Here is a 25,626-nt window from a genome sequence, read left to right as displayed (position 1 = left end):
TTTTTGCATAATCTGCAGTACTTCTCCCCATCCCAAAATTCCTACACCGAAATAACAATTGTGCTTACTCAAATTGTTTCTAAAACATAATATGCAGAGTATATCTCATTAAATACAATTCAACTAGAATTAAAGTGCCTTCTAGGGGCACAAAATTATAGCGTAACTAAATTTTCAAATAATTATCACCTATTTTTTTGTTTAAAATTAGGTCGACTACATTTTTTTTTCCAAACATAGGGTAATAACTATATGGTTAAACAATAAAAAAAAGAGACGGCAACACCGCGGCCAAACGGTGCATCTCCTTGGTGCCTCCACGCGACAGTTACGAAGGCCTAAATACCTTTCCGGGTCAGAGGGGAGATCTATAAAAAAACTGTTGCATTTGCAATATAGCGGTTCAGTTTGGAATTGGAAAAGGTCGTGTTCAATCCTCGAACGTGTTGGTCAATTATCACGTGATCGTGGCTTGCTTTTGTGATATGCAGTGGTGCGGGAAAAACCGTATTTGATAAATCAACTAGGGGTAGGTCGCTGGGGTACTTTACTGTACAAGGGTGAGGACTTTCATGGTATTTTAGAACATTCCAGGGTAATTTGGGAAATTTCAGGGAATGAACGTCTTGTGGAATTTAGGGAGTTTAATTTCAAGGGATTGTTATAAAACTGTTGTACATTTGAGAGATTTTAAGGGATTTTTGGGGAATTTCGGATATCGGGGGAAAATTTTAAAGGATTTCGAAAAATTTCAAGGTGCTGTTAGGTTAATTTCACAGAGTCTCGGGAAATTTTAATATATTTTTAAAGATTTTAGTATATTTAGGGCAATTCATCGAACCTATTGTGACTTCATAATACTCTTCACAATCTCACCAAACCATCTCTATCGCATTCAACTGGCAATGAGAAGGTTTAAGCTGCAAAACGAGATGGCCTTTTGCAATTCTAGCTTGTCCGTTCTTGAAAGACCCTATTTTGAAATAATTTCATATTCAAAGAAAAATACTTAATAAGTTGCCCTTATTACCCTTGGCTGAAATGGAATATTTTCTTTGCAGTCGTTCTACGCCAAGCCAAGCAAGTCCATTATTATTAACGAAGGTTCATTAAGATTGGACAAGAGCTGTTGGCAGAACCGCATTTTAAAGTAAAAAATAAAAAATAATTTCGTTTTTTCATAAAGCATATTACTATTGCGGAAATTTGAGTTTTCGTGGATTTAAAACTAAAGGTGTTTATTTCTGCTCATATGTTAGAATGCGTCCATTTTCCCGTAAAAAAGAAATATAAATCGCCTTTCAACATTTTCAGTGTTTATTGAATCATGGAAGTCGCCCGATTTACGCATACTCCGCAAATCCATTTTTAGAGCAAGCAAGGTAAAACTATATAGCGAACTCGATCATATTTTTTTGGATCTGTTTGTAGAGCTTTTTCTAGACGCTCCTTTACTAAAATTCAAGTCTCGTCCAAAAATACTAGATCGAGTGAAAAACTATAATGTATTCTCTCAAAAATGTCAGTCGTTTATGAGCTGGTTGTTCAATCAGATATTTCCGGCTGAAATACTGCATTTTCTTAAACAATGTTTCAATCTTTTTAATCCATCAATTAATGAACCATTTGAAATATACCATCAATTTCGTGTAATTTTTTTCGTAGCGATTCCACTGTGACATGTTCTCCTATAATGGTGGGAAAGTGATTATTCAAAGAATGAATTTTTTCAAAGGATCAAGAAAGTTTTTTTTTAATTTAAAAATGTTAAACTAGACAGGGACTTCCAAATTTGTACCGACGAGGGCGGCAAGCGGCTCCAGTGCGATACGCAATAAATTTCAACATAAACATCGATTTATTTTGTTTATCTGCGGTTCTAGGCTCGACGCTTGACATTTCCGCCGTCACGTGATGTCGATCCGATCGACAAGACGCGTCGATGCCATCCGCTGACGTTTCGCCTGACAGCGATGACGTCGGTCGGCGTCACGCGTCGGACAATGGAGAAAGAGGTTTCGACCAACTGCGGGAAGATCTCGGGGTTGGTGTCCAGCGCTCCCGCTACCCCGAAACAGACGGAACCCACCCCCGACGTCCCGCAAGACAGGTGCGCCCGTAGGTCGAAGACGTGCCTGGAGTCGAAGTACCGGTGCGCTATCACCAGCGAGAGGTTGGTGCAGTTGAGGAAAACAGTAGAAAGCGCCGCCAAAGACCACAAGGTGTTCTCGATCAGAGGTATACCTTATTTCCCCTGATAATGAGTACATTCTCTCCTCTCCTTTAATGATGGTTCGCCAGTACTACTTACTCAATAGCTTGACCAAACTTCCATAGGCTCTGCTATATCTTCTTTCGCGTATTTCTTTAAACTCTGTTCGTACAAATTTGGACCGTGTAATAGTTCCTTATTTCAGTCGGTGTTGTTTCCTCCAGGATGAAGTTGGAGTCTTCTGTATGCGTCTCGAATGGTAGCTTGCGTTATCCACGACAACTAGTCTTACAACATTTTAGGATGGTGGAATTCACTCCGTTTCTGAACTTGGAGAAAACTGATCATTTCAAGGTTCCACAAACGTCCAAAACACAAATTGACGAACATTTGTACTCTCAATGTCTCAATGTACTCTGATGCCTTTCTGTCTCTTTCTGAAATGTTTTTTTTCTTTTAGGCGGATGGCCCATAATCCGCAAAGAGCTCCTCAAGAGGAACTGGATCGAGAAAATCGAACACGGCAACAAGCAGAAGATCCTCAGCGTCGATGACGTCACCAGCAACCTGCCCACTAAACAAGAGTGGGAGTCGCCCACTTCATACGTCGATAAATGCGAGAGGACCGGTAAAATGCTTAGATATTTCCACCCCTCTAACAAACATAACATATTACCGATAGAAAAAGAAACAAATATCTCAACGTATTTCTTTTTCCCAGTATACAAATAAACAATTTTTTGACACTCTCCAACAACTTTCTACCTGCTCTTTCTGGTATAGTTCATATTATGGTGAAAATGAAAGTGGACGGTTTGAACATTATTTCATATTCAAAAATTTTCCTATTTGTTTATGTTTTATTTCCTACAAAATATTGGATTAATACTACCAGGTCATCCATGGAAATGTTACTCATACTGCAATGGATTAGTAATGGGTCAACTATAACCGTAATTTCTTCCCAGTTCAAAATCTAAAATCAGAAGTGATTTAAAGGAAATATATTGTATTTTTCCAGATGCTCTCGAATCTTTCAATTACTTTTTATTTACTTTTATGCTTTCCCTAATAGACATGAATTGTCAATATTAGAGATAAAAATTCGAGCTGACCAGCGCAAAAATCTCCTGATTATTTCAAAAATCCGGGTAGTTCATTATACATTATAACATCCTTAAGTAGGGCCCAGGCATTTTTCCGAAAACATTTCAACGAGCCTTTTTTAATCTTTTTGATTATTAGCTTTTCAAAAATTTTATATTGACCTTCGCAAAATTTAAAACTGCATTGCCCAAATGGTACTGTGCGACTTCTAGACTGTTTTCAATATCAACTTGGTTGAAAATTTTGGATCTCAAGAGTTACGAGTCTCACGTTCAAGCAATTCCTGAGGTGGCATACAGAGTGACTCTAAAGTTAAACGTTCGTTCGTTCCAGTTATGTCCCGCATGTTGTCGTCGTACGACGTCGACTTCTACTGGTCAATGAGGAAGGACGCGTCCGACCTACTCCACAGAAGCAATGCCTACAAGCTGATCAATCGTTTCAGCAGATCCTTATTCGCCTCCAAGGAAGGTCTCGCCCTTCTACTGCAGCAGGCGTACTGGTACGCGGAGGAAGGAGTCGCACAGGTCAACTTCCCGCGTTGCTACGTCCTCGGCTTTCCCGATCACTACAACCTCTTCGTCGACGATTTCCGTACGACCTCGTGCATCGGTTTGCTGAAGTGGTTCGTCGATCGGTACGAAACGGGCGGCCAAATCCAGGGAGCGGACGGTACCGTCGCCCATGCGGCATTGAACTTCGCACTCCAACGTTGCCGAGAGTACGTCGCGAGTCAGAACCACGCGGACATCGATGAGGAGTTTTCCAGGGTGTGGGATCACGAATGGGAACAGTTTTTGACGCAGTTCTATCGCGTCGTCCACCAAAATGAAATTTTGATGGAGTTTAAGGTATACGCATGCGCATTGGGACATTAGTTTCACAACTCGGCGCGTCACGATGGTCACTTGTTTGTCTGTGCTGCTAAATATTTAAATACTTAGTGACCATGCTATTATACAAGTTCATTTGACAATTAGGTACCGCTTTGGATTCATCCAAGACTTGAACATCGAAGAAAATGTTCAACAAAAACAAATTTATACAGGATGAAACAACGATAAAATTAAGTTCATTATCTGAGTAGTTTCAAAAGTTACGAGAAAATGGTAGATACAAAACTTATAAACATTCAAGGTGGCTAATTTTTTTCAAATTAAATATGTCATTTTATTATTTTATTTTTATTATAGCTTTTTCTTATCTTACAAAAACCGACAATTGTTAAGCTTATTATACACCCATTTTTATTACTTAATTTATTTAACTTTTGCAATATTTACTGTCCTTTCTGTCTAAGACTCTTGTTGGCCAAAATGACATTGTCAATTTTTTTCCTGAGAACGGAACAAATAAATTCATAGAAGTTATAGTGGTGTCAATAAATTAAAAACAAAAAACTAGGGACTGGGTACATTTTCTCAAAACAAGATGACGATCAGAATTGATAAATGTCAAAATTCAAAGCGTGAGAAATTTCCGTGAGGTAAAATCCCGAAAATGTCCGGAGTGGCGCGAAAACTCACTTAGTCCACTACTTGCAGAAATGTGCATGGACAATTTAGAAAATGTCATACATAAACATCCTCTGAGTAAGGGTGGTATAGATACGTAGATGATGTTTTTACTTGTTCTACACATTACATTACATAACCGTATAAAGTGTTCCATTGAAACTGAACTAGAATAAACTAAAATGGCTGCCTTTTAATTTACCACTTTCCACAGAAAATTTTGCAAAAGAATTAAATATAACAATGGTTATGACGCCTCTTTGATAGATAGGATTATAACTAAAAATCAGTTTCAAATAACTGTGAACTCTATCCCATATAAACCATGACAAATTTGTGTGTTTTCTGAATTTTGAATTTTCCTTTCAATCAAATCGCCTATATCCAGTCTTATTCGTTATCCAGGACTCCCTCGCCAATAAATATGCGCAAGTTAAGATGACGCTCAACGAACTAGGCAAGCACTGGCCCCAGTTCGATATAGATGGCATGAAAAACATCTGGATCGTAAAGCCGGGTAACAAGTGTAGGGGCAGAGGTATCCAGTTGATCAAGAGCGTCGCAGAAGTCGACAAATTGATGGGACTCAAGATGAAGTATGTGGTGCAAAAATATATAGGTAGGTTTCCGACAAACGAGGACCAGAGTGTAAGAGTTATATATATATCGAAAACACCGTTTCTTAAAAGAGTCGTAGTTGCTTCCAGAACGTCCGTTCACGATACACAACACGAAGTTCGATATCAGGCAGTGGTTCATGGTGACCAACGTTCAACCGCTGACCATCTGGATGTACAGGTCGGTATCAAACGAGACCGGGACGCTCAAGGTACGTTCCTCCCTTTCAGAGACAGCTACCTGCGATTCAGCGGGCAACTGTTCGACCTGGACAACTTCCACGAATCGCTGCACCTCACCAATTACGCGATCCAGTGCAAATACAGCAACGGGGATCGACGAGATCGAGCCCTACCCGACGACAACATGTGGGACTGTCACTCGTTCAGGGCATACCTCAAACAAATCGGCAGTATGGAGAAATGGCACGAGGTCATATACCCGGGCATGCGGGAGAGCATAGTGTGCACCATGTTGTCCAGCCAAGACACGATGGACCGACGTCCCAACACCTTCGAAATATACGGCGCAGATTTCATGGTGTCTGAGGATTTCCGCCCGTGGCTCTTGGAGATTAATTGCAGCCCTGACCTGTCGTACTCGACGTCGGTCACGAGCAGACTTTGCGCTCAGTGCATGGAGGATATAGTCAAAGGTATAATTTGGGTCGAATTATACCACTAACCGTTATACGGTTTTACCGTTTCCAGTTGTCGTTGATCGCCGAAGAGATCCGAATGCCGACACGGGCTCGTTCGAGCTCGTCTACAAGCAAAATTACCCTAGGACGCCGCCTTACCTCGGCATGAATCTGTCGGTCAGGGGCAGGAGGTTGTTCCGGTGCAGGACGCGTTCGGTAAAGGAACACCAGGAGCGCGAAAAGTCGGAGAACGCGCCGAGGCTCAGGAAAACCGCCGCCAGGCAACCGAAAACCCTGCCGGACATCCCGGCCGCCGAGGTCGCTTACAAAGGTCCGATCATAAAGGATTTGATCGAGGAACTTCACGAAACGGGTGAGCAAAAAGGCGCAGCGACGCGACGGTCGTTGTCGCTTCGTTGTACTTCGCTGCGTCGCCTACTTAAATTACGATAGTCGGTTAGCAACCTAAGTCGCTTTACTACATATTTAATTACTTTGCTAACTTATTTTATTATTATAGGCAATTCGTAAGGGAATTACGCTTGGCAATATTCGCTTTGCCACTTTCGCAATATTGCTTACGGTGATTTTCTTCGTAGGCGATTTTGCAACGTAGCTTCGCCACGTGCTTTGACAATGTCGTTTCGACTCACTCGGTTCGTAAGCGTCGCTTTGCTACTTTGCTTTACAGCACTTCTCCGCTATTTAAATTACAAGAGTCGCTTCGCAACATAAGTTGCTTAAATACATGTTTATCATTTGCTTTTTTATTTTATTGTTGCAGTTATTGTTATTTAGCAATGTTTAAAGAAATTTCAAATAATAAAAATATATCATTACAAGCTCAAGGATTTTTATTTTTTTTAACTTTATTCCGTTTGCTACATGCACTCGAAATTAGAAATTCCATGCCGCTATTTATAACTACGCTACATCTTGAGTTCTCCTCGCCGTGCGATTTTACAATGTCGCTTCGCCAGGAAATTTCGCAATATCGCTGCGGATTATTCACATCGCTACGCAACATAATTCGCTTAAATGCATAGTATTATTTGCTTGTTTATTTTATTATAACATTTATTGTTATTTAGCAATCTTTAAAGAGATGTCCAGCATCTCGATGGTTTTTGTTATTCTACCTTTATTCCATTGCGTTCGTTTCGCAACAAACTTTCGCCCGATTTCATAACATAACTTCGGCATTAGTTTTCACAATCGTACTTCTGCTTATTCGCTTCGTAGGTGTCGCTTCGCCGTGCGATTTCGCAATGTCGCTTCGTTACGAACTTTCGCAATGTCGCTTCGGTTGATTAGCTTCGCCGCGTCAATTCGCAACTTTGTTTTGTTAGTTTCGCAAGGCGGCGAAGCAGATAACGAATCGGCGCGACCCAAACAGCAGCCAACGTCCAGAAAGAAGACACAGAACGCGACGAAAGCGTCGGAACGGGTCACCAGAGGGCACGCTTTTAAACTTAAATTTAATAAGCAGCGTTCCGTGGACAGAAAATCAAACGGGAGGCGAGAGCAAGAGGGGGAACGCACCGGGCAGGGGTGGTTAGGGTCTTGCGTCCCCGCGTCGCATCGATATAATCGGGAGGGATGGGAGAGGGGCACAGCAAGCATCTTGAAGGGTGACGGCGTTTGCGGCGGCGGTTCGGGAACTTACGAAAAACACCCCGGAAAAGGGCTGACATGTTTGAACACGCTTACCTTCGACCTCAACAAGTTACTGCCGCAAATAAACGGATCCGGCCTCGCGAAATGTTGAGAATAATCAGGTTGACGGTGGCGATAGTCAAATAAAAGTGTTATTTCTAAGAGTCTTTTATTTTCGAGGTACAAGGAAATAATGGGCCCGTGTGTAGCTTGGTTTTAGAGATAACAAGGTAAACAAAACAAAGACAATGATGTAACACACACATTTTAGTACACTCGTTTTTGACAAATCGGCATAAATAGGAAATTTATATACAATTTCAAAGAGTGCGCTGACTGACAAATAAAAATATGTTTATGTTATATATTAGACTTTAACCAGATCGCCGAGCTCCTTCAAAACAGATATTTCCAATGCTGGCAAAGAAATTTGCAGAAAATGGGTACTTTAATAAATTCTAAAAAGGTATGCCGAAATCAAAATGTTCTAAATGAAGAAAATAGGCAAATATATTAGGATTCTATGAAGCACATCCAATTTACTCTTTCCTAGAGTAAGTAGAGTGAAGAGATAGATTTTTCTCGGGGATCAATCCACTCAGTTTTGAAAGAACATAAATATAAAGCCTTTAAGTTTCGTAAAACTAACAACTCAAAATCAAAAAGGATGCAGTTTCGCTTGGATTTTTTGAATAGACGTTATGAGACTAATAATTTTTTGAAAAACATTTTATGGACTACACTACAAGAAAGGGTTGTAATAGACAAAATACGCGATATTGATGTTTAAATAATCCTAGACAAATACACGAAATAAAAACCCAGTGGTACCAATCAATTAATATATGGTGTGGTGTCATAGATGGGCATATTTTGGGTCCGACATTTACAGATCACAAGGTAACTGGAGATTATTTTTTTCGACTCTTAGACCGCCAAATAGAACAGTACATAGAAGATTTACCCCTAAATATATTAGCGCTTATTATATGGCAGCAAGAGGGTCAAAAATTTTCTTAACATGGAATATCCCAGGTTTTAGAGAGGGACCGGCGAAATTATGGATAACTTTAATGGTTTTTTTTTGGACCAACAAAAAATGACGCCCACAGAAATTTTAATAACGTCGTGGAACTTCGGCAAAGGGTTTCAGAGACAATCAATTAGTTAAGAGACAATCCGGAAATGTTGCTAAAAGCAAAACATGATATAATTAGACTGTGTGAGAAATGGTGATCACATACAGCAGTATTTGGAATAGTTAAAGAATTTTTTACTTTAGTGGTGTCTTGTCAATTTTAATGTTTTTGTTCTACTTATAATTATAATTATTGTTGTTGCAGTCAGTCACGGCACTCTTTAAAATTGTGTTACATCATTGTAATCGGAGTAAGATATTCCATTAAACAATTATATATGTTCCATTAAAAAATATATGATGTAAACTTGTATGTCAGAAAATTGATAGTGTTTTGTTTTATACGTCACTTCAAAAAAAAACTTGACTACTAACTCTACATGTTGTTTTTGTTTTGTTTTTCTTGATATGTCTAAAAACAAAACAATTAAAATGTTATCAACATAAATTGTACGCACGGTAATTTAAAAAAATACATTTTGCATTAAAGAAGGTTAAAGCCGGAAACCAAAACTATCCTCTGCTTTACCGTTCTCTGGCGGAAGCGACACCAGCGTAGCTTGCGGTTCACCATGAAACTAACCACCCAGGTGTATAACTGGTTGCCTACTAAATTTGTTTCGCACGCGTGACAAAATCGGACAGTTGTCACATCGTTAAGTCGTTTTTGGTGCGAACGGTGCCAAAATTTCAGTATGCGGAGTCTTTAAGTGTACAAAAAGCCCCGAATCGAACATTAAAAGATGGTAAATTAACGTTAATTGCGTAAATCGCGCGCGCATGCGTTCCAATTTCAGGCGAGGTCGACTTCGAAGCCCAAGGATCGTCGAGCCGATGGTACCGGATACGATGAAAACGATTCGCGAAAAACTGTCGCACAGGTGGGGGCATATGACAGAATGGCTTAAAAAATAGGCTTAAGAAAATCTTGGCGAAAGATTTTTTCTAAGCTGGACTGCTGTTGAAATGACCACCTCAATATTATTATTTTAACCTCAAATATGATTTAAACACTTAAGGATTGCAAACGTAGTCAAAATGCGTCTCAAAAAATTCTATTTCCTTTTTTGAGTGTAAGTGTTCTTTTATTAATATTTTAAGTTGGGGTTGACTTTTTATATGAGACATCGTGTACCGAGCACAGCTCGTACTTTCACTAACGGTATTGTTCCCTTCATATTTCGTAAGTCGTATTTGATTGGGAGGGGCTTAGGCTGCTCGGGACATCGTCCACTTGTTGCGCGACATCGAAAGGGGGTTGCGGGTGCGAGCGGAGGTCCAATCCCCCGACACTATAATCAAGAAACTAGAGGAAGAATGCAAGAAGTCCAGAAAGCCACGCGTTGTCGACTGCGACGATCAAAACGGCTCAATCGAGACGGTACAAGATATTAGGACAAAAATCAAGTAAATATGCTATGCCTCCCTTTCTCACACACTCAAAAGCCGTTCCCGCCATCTGACGATGTAACTCGCACAGGGTCCGAACACCGCGATCGACCACCCCCAGATCGCTCTCGAGGGAGAGTTACAATCCATTGGGGGTGCTCAAGGACGAAGTGGAAAGGGCCAAGAGCGAACGCAAAACGTTCACCGTCAAAGGAAATTTCCCCGCGATTCGAAGGGCCCTGTTGACACGCGGATGGGTAGAGAAATACCACCCGAGCTACAGGTCAGCACGCCCACGGTTGCCGATCACATGACGACCGAAACGTTGCGATTTCAGAGCCGCCGAAGCCACAAAGTATCGACACTTCGACGTAAACGAGCTCGTCGCCTTGCTAAGGGACAAGGAGGCAGCGGACGTTTGCAGGAAATTGATCAAATCAAAACTTCTGAGGGACCATCAGGTCTGGTTCACGTATAAAACTTGGAAATTTGATACTGGCGGCGACGTTGCCAGTTTTCGAATCACTTTTTGTGCAGAGTGGTGCAATTGTTAACTGTTTACGACGGCTTCAGTTTGAGTAGAGGAAGGGACCACTGATCACATTGATTGGACAGTCTTCGTTATGTTTTTCGTTCACTAATCGCCAGTAAATCGCCAAACGTAGTATCGGATAGAGTAACTGACATCAATGTTTCCATATAGTCAAATAGTACAGTAGTGTTACAAAAATGACAGTGACTTCCATTTTTGGTTCACTAGTGACCTGTAAATTGCCAATAATAGTTATTGCGTAATTGTGTTTTCGAATCGCCACTAACAATGTTGCCAGTTTTCGTATGACTTTGCGTCCAATAATTGAAAAAATTAGAGTACGAGTAATACTGGTTACAAGACTGACAGATTTGGTATTAATTTACTAATAGTTCAACAAAAGTAGTGGAGAAAATTATTGGTCCCGTAGTTTTCAGTTTTCGAATGATTTTTTCGTTCATTAACCTCCAGCAAATCGTCACGGTCAGTGCATAGAGTCATTAGTAACAATGTTGCCAGTTCTCATTTGACTTCGATCGAATATCGTCAAGATTAGTGAGGTACTATTACTGGTAGCTTAAATATCAGCATCAATTTAGTTTTTCATTCATTGATGACAAGTAATTCGTCAAAACACTGGTGAAACCTAATAGATTGAATGTAGTGATTGGTCCATTAATGACCAGTAAAGCAGTAATTGGGTGGTGTTATAAAACGCGTTTTTGTATAGGTGGACCTTTACTGGGACGCTGGGTTCGACGCCTTCAAGGAATGCTCAGACAGCAAAAAGGTAATTTTTGACGCTACCAAGGAGTTTCTATTCCAAAAAAAAGGTTCCGTCCGTTTTCTCCATTTCAATTTAACTGAACAATTAATCATAATCTTAGTCAAGGAGTATAATTTAACATTTAAGTTGACCTTGATAAACAAAATCCGAAGACATCCGTGCAGCTATACTAGCAAGCAGGGACTCTGGCAGATAATGCGAGACGCTCACTGGTACCATATACCTGGCGCAGCACTGGTCAGACATCCCCGTTCGTATCTGCTCGCGAAAGATGGCGACACCGGCGGCTTCGTCGAAGATTTCCACTTGACAGCCGCGGCTTCGCTACTGAAATGGGCGGTGCTCAACAGCGCCACCAAGCGGTGTAAGCTGGTCAGCGTTTCAGGCAAAATACCGGTCAGTGCAACAACATCCAAAGTATGAGTCATCACATTAAGGCAGCGTTAGTAATATCAGATATATGTGATAGGGGATATCATTTTATTTTACTTTTTTTTTTATTTATATCATGGTTCTGCACGAGGGAATGGTCAAACGTTTAGTGTTTCTGATGAACCTACAGGCGTAAAAGTAAAAGAATATCGCCGACTCTCGTTTCTCTGCCTCAATGTAGAGGACAGTGACGATTCTTCTGTCAAATTCGATAGCGCTTTTGGTAAAACGAAATGTATTATTGTCGCAGATGGAGACATTCGAATTTGCGGTCACCGAGTGCTACAAGCGAGTCAAGAGGTTCAAGCACCAAGACATCGACCAGGAGGTTGCGGAGGCTGCGGAACGCGAGTGGCACGACTTCCTAGTGCACTTTTCCAAGGTCGTCCACGTAGGCAACCACTTTAGAATACCCAACGGTGACGTCGACGCCGACGAAAGTATTTATTGCGTCTACTATTTACAAATCTTTTGGATTCCTTCGGCGTTGATGAATCGAAGTTGCTGACGTTTCGCCAATCATCCTGCTGCTTTCTTCAGAGCACAGCCGACGCAGGAGGAACACCTGGAAGTTGATTTAAAAAAAAAACCTTTCCTTTACCATACCTTTCGAACCGTTCGAGGTGAGAGGTTGAAATTTTTGGTAATTCGCGGTCTCTAAGTGAGTGTTTGTGTTTACTTTCGCCAGTTTTTGCGAAAATCGGGACGATACTGGTACGAAATTACGTGGAGAGAGAAATTTCGAACCGTAGATACAACCCATCGAAACTCAGGGGCGGGAGGGATCGGGAAGAATTTTTAAAAATACGTCGAAAGTGAATTTGCTGTTTCAAAAAAACGCATAATTTTCGAAAACCGTTTGCCCGATCGGAAAATTTTTCAGTAGGCCTTGTCGAGGACTACGAATTGTCTGTTTTAATTCTATTTACAAAACTTCTGGATTCCTTCCGCGTCGGTTTTTGTTAAGTCGAACTTGCTAACGTTTGACCAGTCATCAAGTTCGACTCATCATCAACCGGCGCAGCAGGAATCCAGAAGTTTTGTAAATAGTACTAGAGTAGCCTGTGGAAGAAAAAACGTTTACGCGTGAAGGTGCGATAAAGCCGGAAACACGTTTCAGTCGCGTCTGACATGGTGCAAAAGTCGACGTTCCTGCTGAACGAGCTGCGCAAGTATTCGCAGTCATTGGACGCGGACGGTTTAATGAATATTTGGATCCTGAAGCCGGTGAACGGCAGCAGGGGAGTGGGGATTCACATGTGTCGCACCCTTGATTCGGTCCTGAACGTGACAAAGGCAAACCCGAATCGCAGATACGTCGTCCAAAAATATATAGGTCGATATACCCGGCATCGCCGCTAACTTTGGTCAAAGAATCGTTCTTACATGCAGAAAAACCCCTGCTGGTGCATAACACCAAATTCGATATCCGACAGTGGTTTCTAGTCAGCGCGACCGCCCCGCTGACTATCTGGATGTACAGGGTGTGCTATTTGCGGTTCAGCTCGCAAACGTACGATCTGAGGAAGCTGCACGAATCGATCCACCTTACGAACAATTCAGTTCAGGTCAAGTACGCCCGCGGCACCCATAAGGATCCGATACTACCGTCTTACAATATGTGGGACTCGGAAAAGTTCAAGGTATGGTGGGTCTCAAAATATATCGTCTTCACTTTTGATCACAATCAAACACGTGACCAGTCGGTAGGATAGAAAATCAGGGCGGGACTAAGGTGTTTCAAGGTGCCATAAAATTCACATTAGACTAATAGGAAATACAAAATGTTTCACCCTCAGGGTCGTGATTAAGATTATATCTATGATACTTTTCACAAAACTTTTGAATTCCGCCTGCGTCGACTTTTGTTGACTAACGTTGCTAACGTAACGAGCTTGACTGAAACTGGCTCGCATTTTACTCTGTACCTGCTTATATATGGTTTGAGGGGGGCTGACTGATTAACATATTGGTGACAGGTAGAAACCCGAGTCGCGGTTAAGATTGTTAGTTTGCTTATAGATTTCTATAGACTCTCGGATTTTTCGTTGGTAGAAGAATTGATTACGTGCAAGGATTTTAATTTTATCGAATAAAATTTTATGTCCGGTTTCGTGATTGTGTTCGGCAACAGCTAATGAGTTTATTTATCTTAGTCTTAAGGCTCATGCTCTTGCAGCCCAGTTGATATTTTTCGTCGGGTCTCTCCAATGTATTCTTTGCCACATATGCATAGAATGCTATAAACTCCTGGCATACCAAATGGAATTTTGTCTTTGACGGATCGAAGATGTTGAGAGATTTTTGGACAAGTGGTAAATCTGGTTTTGACGTTATATTTCTTTAGGACTTTTGATATGTGGTCAGTGATGTTTTGAATGTAAGGTGGGATTGCTTTCGGTATCATTGCTATTAGAAGTTTTTGGTGAAGCGTATTTTGTGATGAAACGCTTAATATCTATAAGGTGTGTTCATTTCCTTACATTAGCAAGTTCAACTCAACAAAAGCCGACTTCGGAGAAGTAATTACATTTTAATTAAATTGACTACAGTTGTACTTAAAATATTAGTAACATTTTCGGCTGTCACATTTGATAACTTGCTTTGATATTATGAAGCTGAGCCCATTATATAGTATTTAAATTCCATTTTACAAATCAACATCTCTAACCCCTGTCTTCTTCTTTTTCTTCTTGTCCCTTATAATTACGTATATCTAACCTCCTCCTGAGCTCGTTTTTAAACGCTCCGTATGTTTGGTTCGTTTTTTTGCTCCTTTTACCCATTTCTGAGATGATATTTTCGATCTAGTTCACTGAAGCTCACTCCCTTAATTGCACCTTTGATTTTGAATATAGTAATTCGAAGTATGTTATGAAAATATATTTCGATAGTGGTATAAGGGCAGTCCGTTTTCAAAGTTTGGCAAAATAATTATTAGGATTATTAGGACTTTGGTCATGTCTTCAGATAACAGTCAGGTATGATAAGGTAATCCTATAAATGTAAAGATGCAATATTTAGTTAATTGTAGACATTATACAGCGAAGAAGTATAAGTTATGATTCCAAGAAATGGAAATGAATGATGAATCCGTTCATACTTTAAAACTGAAATCGAAAGCCTTACAAATAAAAGAAAACAACATGAAATAGAGAAAGGGGACCCAAAATCAACGGTATTATCCACAAAATATAAGAAAAATGGAGAGAAATAGTGAAGAAGAACATGAAACAAAAGAGTCTTTTGCCTTTGTTCCAAAAATGTGGAAATGGATTCGGATATGAAAACAGAAAATTTCAAAAAACAAAATTTGTTTCTATTTGGATTGGTCCGAAAACAATCAATAAAATACAAAGGTGACCCAAAAATTCCGCAAGATATATTTGGAAATGTAGTTCTAAATTTCCATTTCATTTGGAAATTTATGTTTGCAAAAAATTTTTTTGGATACTTTCAAAATATCTAACAAAAGATTAGGCTCTGTCTTGAATGCTAAAGGAGGAAGGCCAAGAATATACGAAAACATTGATTTGCTTCCATTATACACAACCATTAGACAAATAACAGAAGGAAAATGTAAAGATATCCCACCAATTTTCCAGAAACGCTTTATTCCCCTAAATACTAAAAAATAAATTAGTTACAATGCAACGAGTTTGAATAAATTGTTAATTTCTAATCAAAATTTTTCCTTGATTCATTAAGTCATTTATAAAGTCAATCATAATAAATACCTATTTTTTGACACTATTTAATTGCCAAAATATTTTATTCCATAATACAAAAATATTTTTTAATCTTTGAGTTTGATTATTATTCAATTAATGGCCAGTAAATCGTCAAAAGTACTGGGGAGGATCACTGGTGAAAGCTAATAGATTGAGTGTAGTGATTGGTCCATTAATGACAAGTAAAGCAACAATTGGGTGATGGGTAATAAAGTTGCAAGTTTTAATTTAAAGGCCCATTAATGGAGAGGAAGTTTCGAGGTTCTGTTGGGAAACGCGTTTTCGTATAGGTGCACGTTTACTGGGACGCTGGGTTTGACGCCTTCAAGGAATGCCCAGACACTAAAAAGGTAATTTTTGACGCTTCCAAGGAGTTTCTATTCAGAAAGAAAAAGGTTCTGTCGGTTTTCTCCGTTTCTATTTAACTGAATAATCAATCAAAAGCTTAATCAAGGACTATAATTTAACCTTTTTTAACCTTTCTTCTTTTTGTTGTTGGTGTTACGGTTCTTGCATATAACCCGTTGATAGTATAATCTTCTGGAATGAGTTGACGAGTTCTTTCTTGACTCCCTTTCTTCCAGTCGTTATTTATATTTTTCCTGGGTTCATTTAGTAATAACAGGTATGAAGTTCGTCGTAGGCCCTCAAAAGAAACACTAACTAACCAAAACACCCAATTCCAGAATTACTTGTCCGACATCGGCTATCCTACCGTCTTCGACCTGGTTATCTACGAGGGCATGAAACAGGGCGTCGTCGCCGCCGTCATGGCGTCTCGCGACAAGCTCGACAAGCGCAAAAACTGTTTCGAATTGTACGGTGCGGATTTCATCCTGACGGAGGATTTTCGACCGTGGCTGCTCGAAATCAACTCGAATCCGGCCCTGCAGGCGTCGACGCCGGTCACAGCCCGCCTCTGTCCCCAGGTCCTAGAGGACGTCATCAAAGGCGAGCCGATTCGATTAAAATATACAAACGCGCGATATAAAAATGTTTTACCGCGGAAAAATGCATCACTTTTTATGAGTGGGTCAACTATATGGATATGCAACGTTGCCAGTTCTTAGAAAAAAGTTGTAGTTTATTTCCTCCAATTTTTTATTAAAACATTTCTCCAATTAAATGTTTATTACGGCCCTGATCGAATTCCTAAAGGTTCGAAATTTTGGCTTTAATTTACGAAGGCTGTACGCGATAGTTTTACGTAGACTAGGTCACTGTGCAGTGCACAGGAGCGCTCAAGTGTCCATGTCAGTTTCAACGTAGGCCCCGAACTAATTTATTCATAACATGACATTGCAGATTATGTTTCGGCAACATTGCTTTCAGATTTCATGTTTGCCTAACTTTTTTATTAAGCTTTAAACTTTAAATGCAGTCAGGTGAATTTGTGAAAAGCCGTAATAAAAGCACATACCGTAAAACGAACCTGTAATGAAAGTATTTAATTTGTTTTTAATATTGCCAATTTGATGCCGCTGTTGACAATTAACTACATCAGAAAAACTATTGAAATTAATAATTTTTGAGCCGTTTCGTTTCCCATTGCCGATGTTTAACTTGCAACTTTTGAATGAATTGAAAGAAGAACCGATAAAAGAAGATATGAGAAATGAAATATAAAATAATGTATTAATACATACGGAACACTTTAATGCAGCGTAGCATAGTTCGGAATTTTCCTGGGAATTACTAGTTTTAACAATCCTTCACACTTAATAATATTATAAAAGCACTATATTTCTGGTCTAAGTATACCTTATTTCTGATCTGGAAGCGCCTTTAGATAACTACTTATATTATTTCAACTCCCAGAAGATTGAGAGAAAATATATGATTTATGTATGACGGGGCTGCCATCACGTATTGCTAATGAAGAAGTAGTGGAGAAGACAATATTTTGGACTTGCGCTTTTCAATATCGTGGTACTTGAAGGATTTCATATACGCTGAAGGAGTGATGCCAGAAAATAACAAGGAGTCGCGAAAACCATTGTCTTGTTGAACATTCAAAGACATTTGAGACTGTGCATTGTAAAGCGTGTTGGGATAGATGGTGGACAATTCCAACATTCGATTGGATTTTTTTTTATTACTTATTAGAAAATGGTTAAATATTGATTTTAAACATTTATTAAAAAACCATAAAAAAATATCTTTAATTTAATTTAATTTAAACATCAATATTTTGGTGTCGAGTGAATCACTCTGTATATTAAATCGCGAAACACCCATATCTTTCAGTGGTCGTAGATCAGGCGACGGGAACGACCGGTAACTTCGAGCTCGTTTACGTCGACAAGGGCGACGTCGTCATTGCAAAAGGCAGGCTGGCGGGGCAGCTGAAGGTCCTGGGGGAACCCCTAGGAGCAGAATATTTTTCCGGAGACCTGAACATCGGACATCCTACGGAAACGACGCCCGACGTGGATCCGTTTCTGGCAGAGACCGGGGCCAAAATCGGAGTAGTTTTGAACCGCCTCCTCGCGATCGTAAAAGCGGAACGGTTAAAGAGGTTAGATTCGGAATTCTCTTCTTTTTTTTTCGGAACATTTCGCCCATTCGAATAGAATTCATATACGCAGAGTCTCAATAAAAGAAATGGAGTTTCTGAAAAGGCCACCAGAGGACGTAATGACTGATTTGATATTATTTTTACGCAACTCTTCTCTGTCAATTTTTTTTCTCTTTGGTGGGGGGGGGGGGTGTTCGAACATTTTCGGAAATAAGTCTAGATTACTCCTTGACAAATCTTTCAGAAACTTGGAATGGGGGCCCCCCTGGGTTTTATGGAATTAACGCATAAAAAATATTTTTTTGTGTTGACATAGGGCGGATCACCAATCTTCTGAGTGTTAAACAGACTGTAGCAAAGTAAAAAAAGAAATAATTAAACTTTAAAATAGAATAATAACGTATATATCCGTTATGTTTTGTCAGACTCCGTTGGGAAAATGGGAAACAAAATGTAAAGTTTGGCAAGCCACGTGCTAAATATAATGTTTAAATATAATTTTTTTTTTTAATATTTAAAAAATTAAAATTATCTGGCACCTCAAATACCTCGAACATGAATAAAAAAAATTAAAAACAAAAGAAACTTAAATTTTGACAAGTATTATAATTAATTGTCTAATTATCCTTAATAATACTAATCACATTTTTTTATCTTTACCTTTCTCACAATACCTTCAAAACCCAGTAAATTGCCAACACTGCCAATCAATAAAATAAATTAAAGCTTAAAAAAACTATATTTTTGAGAACCATTTTCGCTTTGTGTGTTGTTATTAATGTCCATTTATTCCCAATTTCTCAAATATCAATTTATTTTTACCTTCAAAAAACACAACTTTACCACAAACCTCAAACTTGAATTTTGAAAACCATTTTCGCCTTGCGTGTTTTTATTAGTGTTTAATTGTACCTCATTTTCAAAATAATATTTATTTATCTTTGATATTTTCTTTCAAATTCTTTCAAAAATCACTAAAAATGTAAAGCTACAAAAAGGCCAAATGAAATAATTAATGTCCAGTCATTCATAATTTTCCAAATAATATTTATCTTTAATGCATTTTTTAAAATACATTCAAAAGACAAAAAACACCGATACTTCTTAATATGAATTAAAGATATTAAAGTCAAAAAAATCTTGAACTTGAAAACCATTGTAATTAATGCCTAACTTGTACCAATTTTCTACATTCAAAAGACACAAAATTACCAATACCCCAAATATTAATGAAAAAACTGCTTTTATTATTTATTTATTTTTAATGTTTTTTTGAAAATAACTTCAAAAAACACAAAATTACTAGCAAATCAAATATGAGTAAAAGAAATTAAAAGTAAAAAAATTATTATTAAAGTCTAATTTAAATTTGATTTTCATTTATTATTTTTCTGTTTTTAACACTTTAAAAACACCTTCAAAAATTACAAAAATACCAACATAGGAAAAACAAAAAAGGTTAAATGTCGAGAAGCATGGTAATTAATTATTGTTTCCTAATAGAAAATGAGACATTTTCCAGAATACCGAAAATTACTCAGTAGCCGATACTAACACTGTGTTTCGACATTATTTTCGGTATTCAAATATTTAGTATAATCACCTATTTTTTTATTAATATTAGGTTCAAAACTACCTTCTACCGCCTTGGTGGCCGTTTTCGGAAACTAGTACCGTAACTTGTTGACCATACTTGTGCAAAAGCTATACATCAAGCTAGAAAATTCGTTTTTTTCATATTTAGTTCTACTTTTCTCGAATATTAGGGCGCTATCGTTGCAACTGGTATTTTTCCCGCGCTCCCTTCCCCCCACCCCCCGATTCACCGCGCAAATTACGCGCCGTCATTTCGACAACACCCCGTATAAACGTCATCTTTTTTTTCGCCTGCAGGAAAAGGACGAAGGACAAGGACGCTATCAAAACGCAAGCGGCGGCCATATAAAATTTTATTATGTACACCCGCCCTCGGAGTCCCGCACAATATACAAATTACTTGTAGGTGGAATGCGTGTCACTGAAGTATAAAAAAAAAAAGAACGACGACGGTTAAGTGAGACCGCACACGCGCACTACAATACCGGCCGCAAAGAGAACGACAGCTTGGGTCGCGAATTGTTCTTGCCGAGGATCTTTTTTTGCTCCTCCTTAGTCCGTTTCTCCTGCTCTTTCCTGAGCCGCTGCCGTTCCTCGTCGATCTTACGCTGCTCCTCCACCATCGCGAGCCTCTCTTCGGCCTTGAACGCGGAAAAAACTTTTTTTTAACGAAAAATTATGAGCGATTATTTCGAAAATATAACTAACAAGGATAAAAATTACCTATTTCGGCAAAAAAATAATTATAAACGCAAACTACAGAAAATAATATTAAGGAAGTGAAAAAACATTGTAAACAATTATTATAAAAACAAATTTTAGTAAAAAAAAATAGTAAAAAAAATAAACCACTATACGGAAAATCAATTAAACAATTAGGAGAAAGAAGAACCAGATTAAAAAAAACAATTGGAACAAAAAAAACAATTATTAAAAAAAGGAAAACATAACCAAGAAGAAGAAACAATAGTCATGCGAAAAAGAAAAAAGAGATGAATTAAACGAATAAAAAAAACATATAATTAAACAATGAAACAAAACTGATTGTTGTAAATAAAAACAAGAGGAAACCAACAATGTAAAGATAATTAAAGAGACCGTTAAACAAAAAGTGTCCGACGATGAAAGAAAGTTCACTCGAGAGAGAAAAAATAAACAGGGCATAAAATAAAAATATTAAACTGAAAAAAAAAATAGAGACACTATTAAAGAAAAAAATATCAGAAGAAGAAACACAGAAAGAGGCAAACATAAATAAGCTAATTAAATGCCAAAGCAGAAAAATAACAATTAGAAAGAAGAAATAAACAAATAATCGAAAAATAAAGACACCATCATAGAAAAAGGATAGTGTGAAGAAGAAGAAAGAAGAAACAATAATCATTCGAGAAATAAAAACAAAGAAATCAATTAAACGAATAAAAAAGCATAAAATCAAATAAAGAAACAAAACTGGTTGGTGTAAATAAAAACAACAATCAACAAATAATAGAAAAATGGATAAAAATACTATTAAAGGAAAAAAAAATGTTTGAGGGAGGAACAATAATCATTCGAGAGAAAAAAAATTATTAGGTCAATAAAGGGAATAAAATGAAAATGATAAATGGAAAAAGAAATAGAGATGCTATTAAAAAAACTTTTATAATAAGAAACACAGAAAAATAAAAACATAAGCAAGTTAATTAAAGGCCAAAACAAGAAAATAACAAATAGAAAAAAGACATAATAAAAAAAAGAAAAAATAAAAATATCAATTAAAAGAATAGAAAAAGCATATAATTAAACAAAGAAACGAAACCGGTTGTAGTAAATAACAAAAAATCTAAAGATAATTAAAGAAACTATTAGACAAAAAAAAAACTGTCCGATGAAGAAACAATGTTCATTCGAGAGAGAAAACATAAACAAGCCAATTAAGTGAATGAAAAATCACGAATTTTGGAAAAAATTAAGCAGAATTAAAAAGCAAAAAGCGGCAAACAATGAATCGCCAAAGAAATAAAGATGAGAAAATAAGAAAAATAAAGAAACTATTAATGAAAAAGAGTGTTCGAAGAAGAGACAATAACCAATTGAGGAAATAAAACATAAATATCAATATAATTATTTGAAAGGAAAATTGAAAACAAAAAGGACAAATAAATAAAAAAGAAGAAGGAAAAAATTAATTTTAAACTCACCAATTTCTTCTGAGCCTCCTCGATCTTCCTCTGGTTCTCCTCGAGGATCCTCTCGACCGCCTCATGTTTACGCCTCTCGTCCTCCTACAAAACAGGGGAGGGGGGCGGTTAATAAGTATTTCGGACGGTTCAAGTCCGGTCCAGCCACTAAAGCGCTTTTGGATCATTTTCCCGGTCAACCGGAAATCGACCAAAACGCTTTGCACCCAACCAATCACACATGAGGTATTACGCGTGATTCGAAGAAAACGTGTCATTGAAAACGCGATGCGTCGATTGGTCGAGATTTGAATCGACTAAAAACGCGGGCAAAATATGTTTACGTCGGAATATTAGGCAACCAACAATGCCTGCATTGACATTTGCTAAATTTCGATTTTAATAGAAAAACAATTTTTTTTTCCAATTCGCACCTTGACCAACGTAAATTTTGCGATTTAATTTTTTAATCCGGGTTAAAATGCTCAAAAAATGTTTAGTCACGGCTTTTTTTTGCATTTTTTTTTAATTTTCTTTTTTTTGCATTTAAATATTGTTATGTACCACTTTTCATTCTAAATTCTATTACGTTAACAGAAACAATCAAAAAATTAAAAGAATTTTGGAAAAAGCGATTTTCAAAAATTTCTATTTTATTGAAAAACACGATGTTCTTTTTGATACAGAAAATTAAATCTAGACCAATTTCAGATTGAAGGGTCATCCCTTTTGTATTTCTGTATTGTTTTGCTTTGTTTGATTGGCCAATATACAACCTAAAAAACGGAAACACAAAAAATGTTTTTTGTTCATCCAATTAAATCTCAACCAACCTACACTGAAACGGATTGAAATTTCTTTTAAAAAAATTATCGCGAATTTTTTTGGTAATTACTGTTTTTTTTCACATTTTTTCTGCAATTTCTAAATTTCTATTAGAATTATTACAGTATTGTTATTATAAGTATTACAGTATTATATACTGGCAGTATTAAAATGAGCGGGAATACAATTTTGGAAAAAGAATTTCAAAAAAAGCGTATTTTTTTAAGTATGTTTTTTTTTCATGTTTTGAAGAATTTTTATTCGGTATATTAAAAAAATGAACAAGTAACAAAGCAAAAACTGAAATTTGCGTTTCGAATAGAATAGAAAACGTCAAATTAGAAAAATGTTGGCAATATTAGAAAGAGGTAAAATAAGATGGCAATGCGAAAATATACAATTTTGGAATAAAGATTTTAAAAAAAATGTAATTTTTTTATTTCTATTTTTTTTCTCGCATTTTTTCTGTATTTTCGCATGTTTTACGAATTTTTATTTGCTTAGTTCTATTAGAACATTTTGGCATTATTTGTTGTGTTTTTTTTACTTTTTTCTATGTGTGCTTTTTTTTACTTTCTCTTTGTTACATCGTTTAGTTTTTATTTTATCTTCAATTTTTTTTTTCGTTTTTTCTTCCTTCGTTACGAAAATTTTGGAGACATTAGAAAGATGACAATGCGAAAACATATTTTGGAAAAACGATTTCAAAAAATATATAATTTTTTTATTTAGAATAATTGTTTTTTACGCATTTTTTCTGTATTTTGTCATGTTTTTATGAATTTTTATTTGGTTAGTTCTATTATTATTATTTTTGCTTATTTCTTTTACTTTCTCTTTAGATTGTTACATTGTTTAGTTTTCATTTTGGCAAAGCAAAAACATATTTTGCAAAAACGATTTCAAAAAATTGTAATTTTTTTATTTGGAATAATTGTTTTTTTTGCATTTTTTCTGTATTTTCTCATGTTTATATAAATTTTTATTTGCTTAGTTCTATTAGGACTTTTTCGTATTATTTGCTGTTGTCTATTTTCTTACTTTTTTCTATTGTTGCTTATTTTTTTACTATCTCCTTGCATTGTCACATTGTTTAGTTTTTATTTTATCTTTAATCTTTTTTATTTTCGATTTTTTTTTTCATTTTTTCCTCCTTAATACTAAAAGGTGGAAATAAAAAAAAAACATATTTTGGAAAAAATGAATTTCATCCATCTCCACAAGCTCCCACTCACGCAATTCTCACCCGATGGCCTGGACCGGTCTGTGAATAGAAAAAAAAATAGTTAATACTCCCGCCATTGGAAGCGGGGGCGCAGATGACAAAAAAAACGTAAAAAATATAAATATATTTAGGGAAAAAAAATTAGGATGTGTGTGTGTGTAGTAAAAAAAATGTTTGATAATACCTGCTGCGACGAGAGGTCCGCCATAATGCTGGTTCGCTCCGTGAGACCGACACTCAGTTTTCAACGGCATAGTGTCCACCTTATATCTTATTACCAGCTAATGGCATATTAATAAACACAACTGGACGGAAATGTTACACGTAGAAGGATGGAATTCTACCTGTCTATGGTTCGATATCTCATTTTCTATGCTTATGTTTTGTTAATTTTATTTGTCTGCCTTCAAAATCCAAGAATTTTTATTTTCTCAATTCGTCTTTGTGGCAAACAAACTGGCTTTGGAAGATGAACGTTAACCACAACCCAGCGGCAATGAAAAGTCCACATTACACTCCAACCAGCCAAACTTAAAGAAAAAATCTATCAAAAAAACACCGTAAACGTTCATCTTCCCAGCCTGGCTTTGTAAATTGGATAAATAAGTCAACACTTTAACGTCGTATCCAACAAAACACTTTGGACTTGCAACGACAGAGACTCTATTTAACAAATTCCTAAATCAAATATACAGAGTCTTAAATAATACAACAAAATCGAAGGGAATATAGAGAACGACCGTCGACCTAAAGTTTGCCCTTACCTCCCTCTTGCGTTCTTCTTCTCTCTGCTTCTCTCTGCGCCTCTCCAGATCTTCCATCATCTGCTTCTCCATGATCCTCTTCGCCTCCTCGACCCGCTTGTTCACCTCACGCTCTATCTCCTCCTTGCGTTTCTGCAGCTCCTCCTCCACCCGCATTTTCACCATCTCCTCGATACGCTTCGCCGTCTCCTCTTCAATAAGTTTCTGTTCGGCCTCCCTTTGGCGCCGCTGCCGCTCCATTTCCGCCAGTCTTTCCACCTCGTCCGTTTTCCGGTACCTAACTTTCCTGGGGCCGGAGTGCCGATCATTTTTGCTTAATTCGATGGAAATATCGCTGCTCGAAGAGGAACCTTGCGAGTCCGAACGTTTCCTGAGAACAAAGCGCGTCCTTAACGCCACAACAAAATGCTCGACCGTAAATATCTACCTAACTCTCAACGACTTATCTTTCGACTTTCTGTCGCCCCTGTCGATCCTGTCGCTGCTTTTGTGTCTCGCTTGGATACTGGCGCTTCTCTCGGACCTATCTCGCGATCTGCTACGCTTGTGGTGCTTGCTTTTATGGTGTTTCCTGGGGGAACGGCTCCTAGATCTGGATCTACCCATTTTTTGTTCTAGTATAATAAATTATTTGACAACAAGCTTTCAAAATTGATTCTTGGGCTGTCAACCTATGAAAACTAATTGGTGTGAACTCGCCACGAATTCGCAACCAACGTCGGCGGGTGAACTTGACATATGTAACCGCGCGTTAAAATTTTAAACAAATCAAGTAATATT

General features: G+C 37.5%; 3 protein-coding genes across 5 annotated transcripts; 2 read left to right on the top strand and 1 right to left on the bottom strand.

Annotated features, from left to right (window-relative positions):
- The first annotated feature begins 390 nt into the window (after positions 1 to 390).
- LOC132697034 (tubulin glycylase 3A-like) lies at positions 391 to 7,989 on the top strand. Of its 3 annotated transcripts, none has more exons than XM_060662287.1 (9): positions 391 to 529; positions 1,884 to 2,238; positions 2,673 to 2,840; positions 3,653 to 4,170; positions 5,239 to 5,452; positions 5,541 to 5,631; positions 5,682 to 6,106; positions 6,162 to 6,464; positions 7,441 to 7,985. In XM_060662287.1, the coding sequence occupies exons 2-9, from the start codon at positions 1,974 to 1,976 to the stop codon at positions 7,857 to 7,859; spliced, it is 2,403 nt and encodes an 800-aa protein (XP_060518270.1). In that variant the 5' UTR covers positions 391 to 529; positions 1,884 to 1,973; the 3' UTR covers positions 7,860 to 7,985. The 3 variants fall into 3 exon arrangements, with proteins under 3 accessions (XP_060518270.1, XP_060518269.1, XP_060518271.1); XM_060662286.1 differs by having other exon boundaries at positions 415 to 560; positions 7,441 to 7,989; XM_060662288.1 differs by lacking the exon at positions 7,441 to 7,985 and adding an exon at positions 6,691 to 7,434 and having other exon boundaries at positions 415 to 560.
- Positions 7,990 to 9,466: 1,477 nt separating this feature from the next.
- LOC132696564 (tubulin glycylase 3A-like) lies at positions 9,467 to 20,263 on the top strand. Its single transcript, XM_060661457.1, has 13 exons — positions 9,467 to 9,631; positions 9,683 to 9,766; positions 10,099 to 10,292; positions 10,366 to 10,557; positions 10,612 to 10,735; positions 11,537 to 11,596; positions 11,720 to 11,989; positions 12,276 to 12,465; positions 13,146 to 13,361; positions 13,418 to 13,668; positions 16,443 to 16,707; positions 18,004 to 18,274; positions 20,168 to 20,263. The coding sequence occupies exons 1-13, from the start codon at positions 9,629 to 9,631 to the stop codon at positions 20,217 to 20,219; spliced, it is 2,172 nt and encodes a 723-aa protein (XP_060517440.1). The 5' UTR covers positions 9,467 to 9,628; the 3' UTR covers positions 20,220 to 20,263.
- LOC132696565 (UPF0430 protein CG31712) lies at positions 20,211 to 25,512 on the bottom strand. Its single transcript, XM_060661458.1, has 4 exons — positions 25,274 to 25,512; positions 24,847 to 25,216; positions 22,054 to 22,137; positions 20,211 to 20,511 (listed from the first exon to the last, which is right to left on the bottom strand). Exons 1-4 carry the CDS (start codon positions 25,450 to 25,452, stop codon positions 20,347 to 20,349), a joined length of 798 nt encoding a protein of 265 aa, XP_060517441.1. The 5' UTR covers positions 25,453 to 25,512; the 3' UTR covers positions 20,211 to 20,346.
- Between the last annotated feature and the right edge of the window lie 114 nt (positions 25,513 to 25,626).

This window comes from Cylas formicarius, unplaced genomic scaffold (genome assembly GCF_029955315.1).
Source record: "Cylas formicarius isolate icCylForm1 unplaced genomic scaffold, icCylForm1.1 PGA_scaffold_1__22_contigs__length_36826433, whole genome shotgun sequence".
Classification (NCBI taxonomy): domain Eukaryota; kingdom Metazoa; phylum Arthropoda; class Insecta; order Coleoptera; family Brentidae; genus Cylas; species Cylas formicarius.
This window is presented reverse-complemented; position numbering and strand designations above follow the sequence as displayed.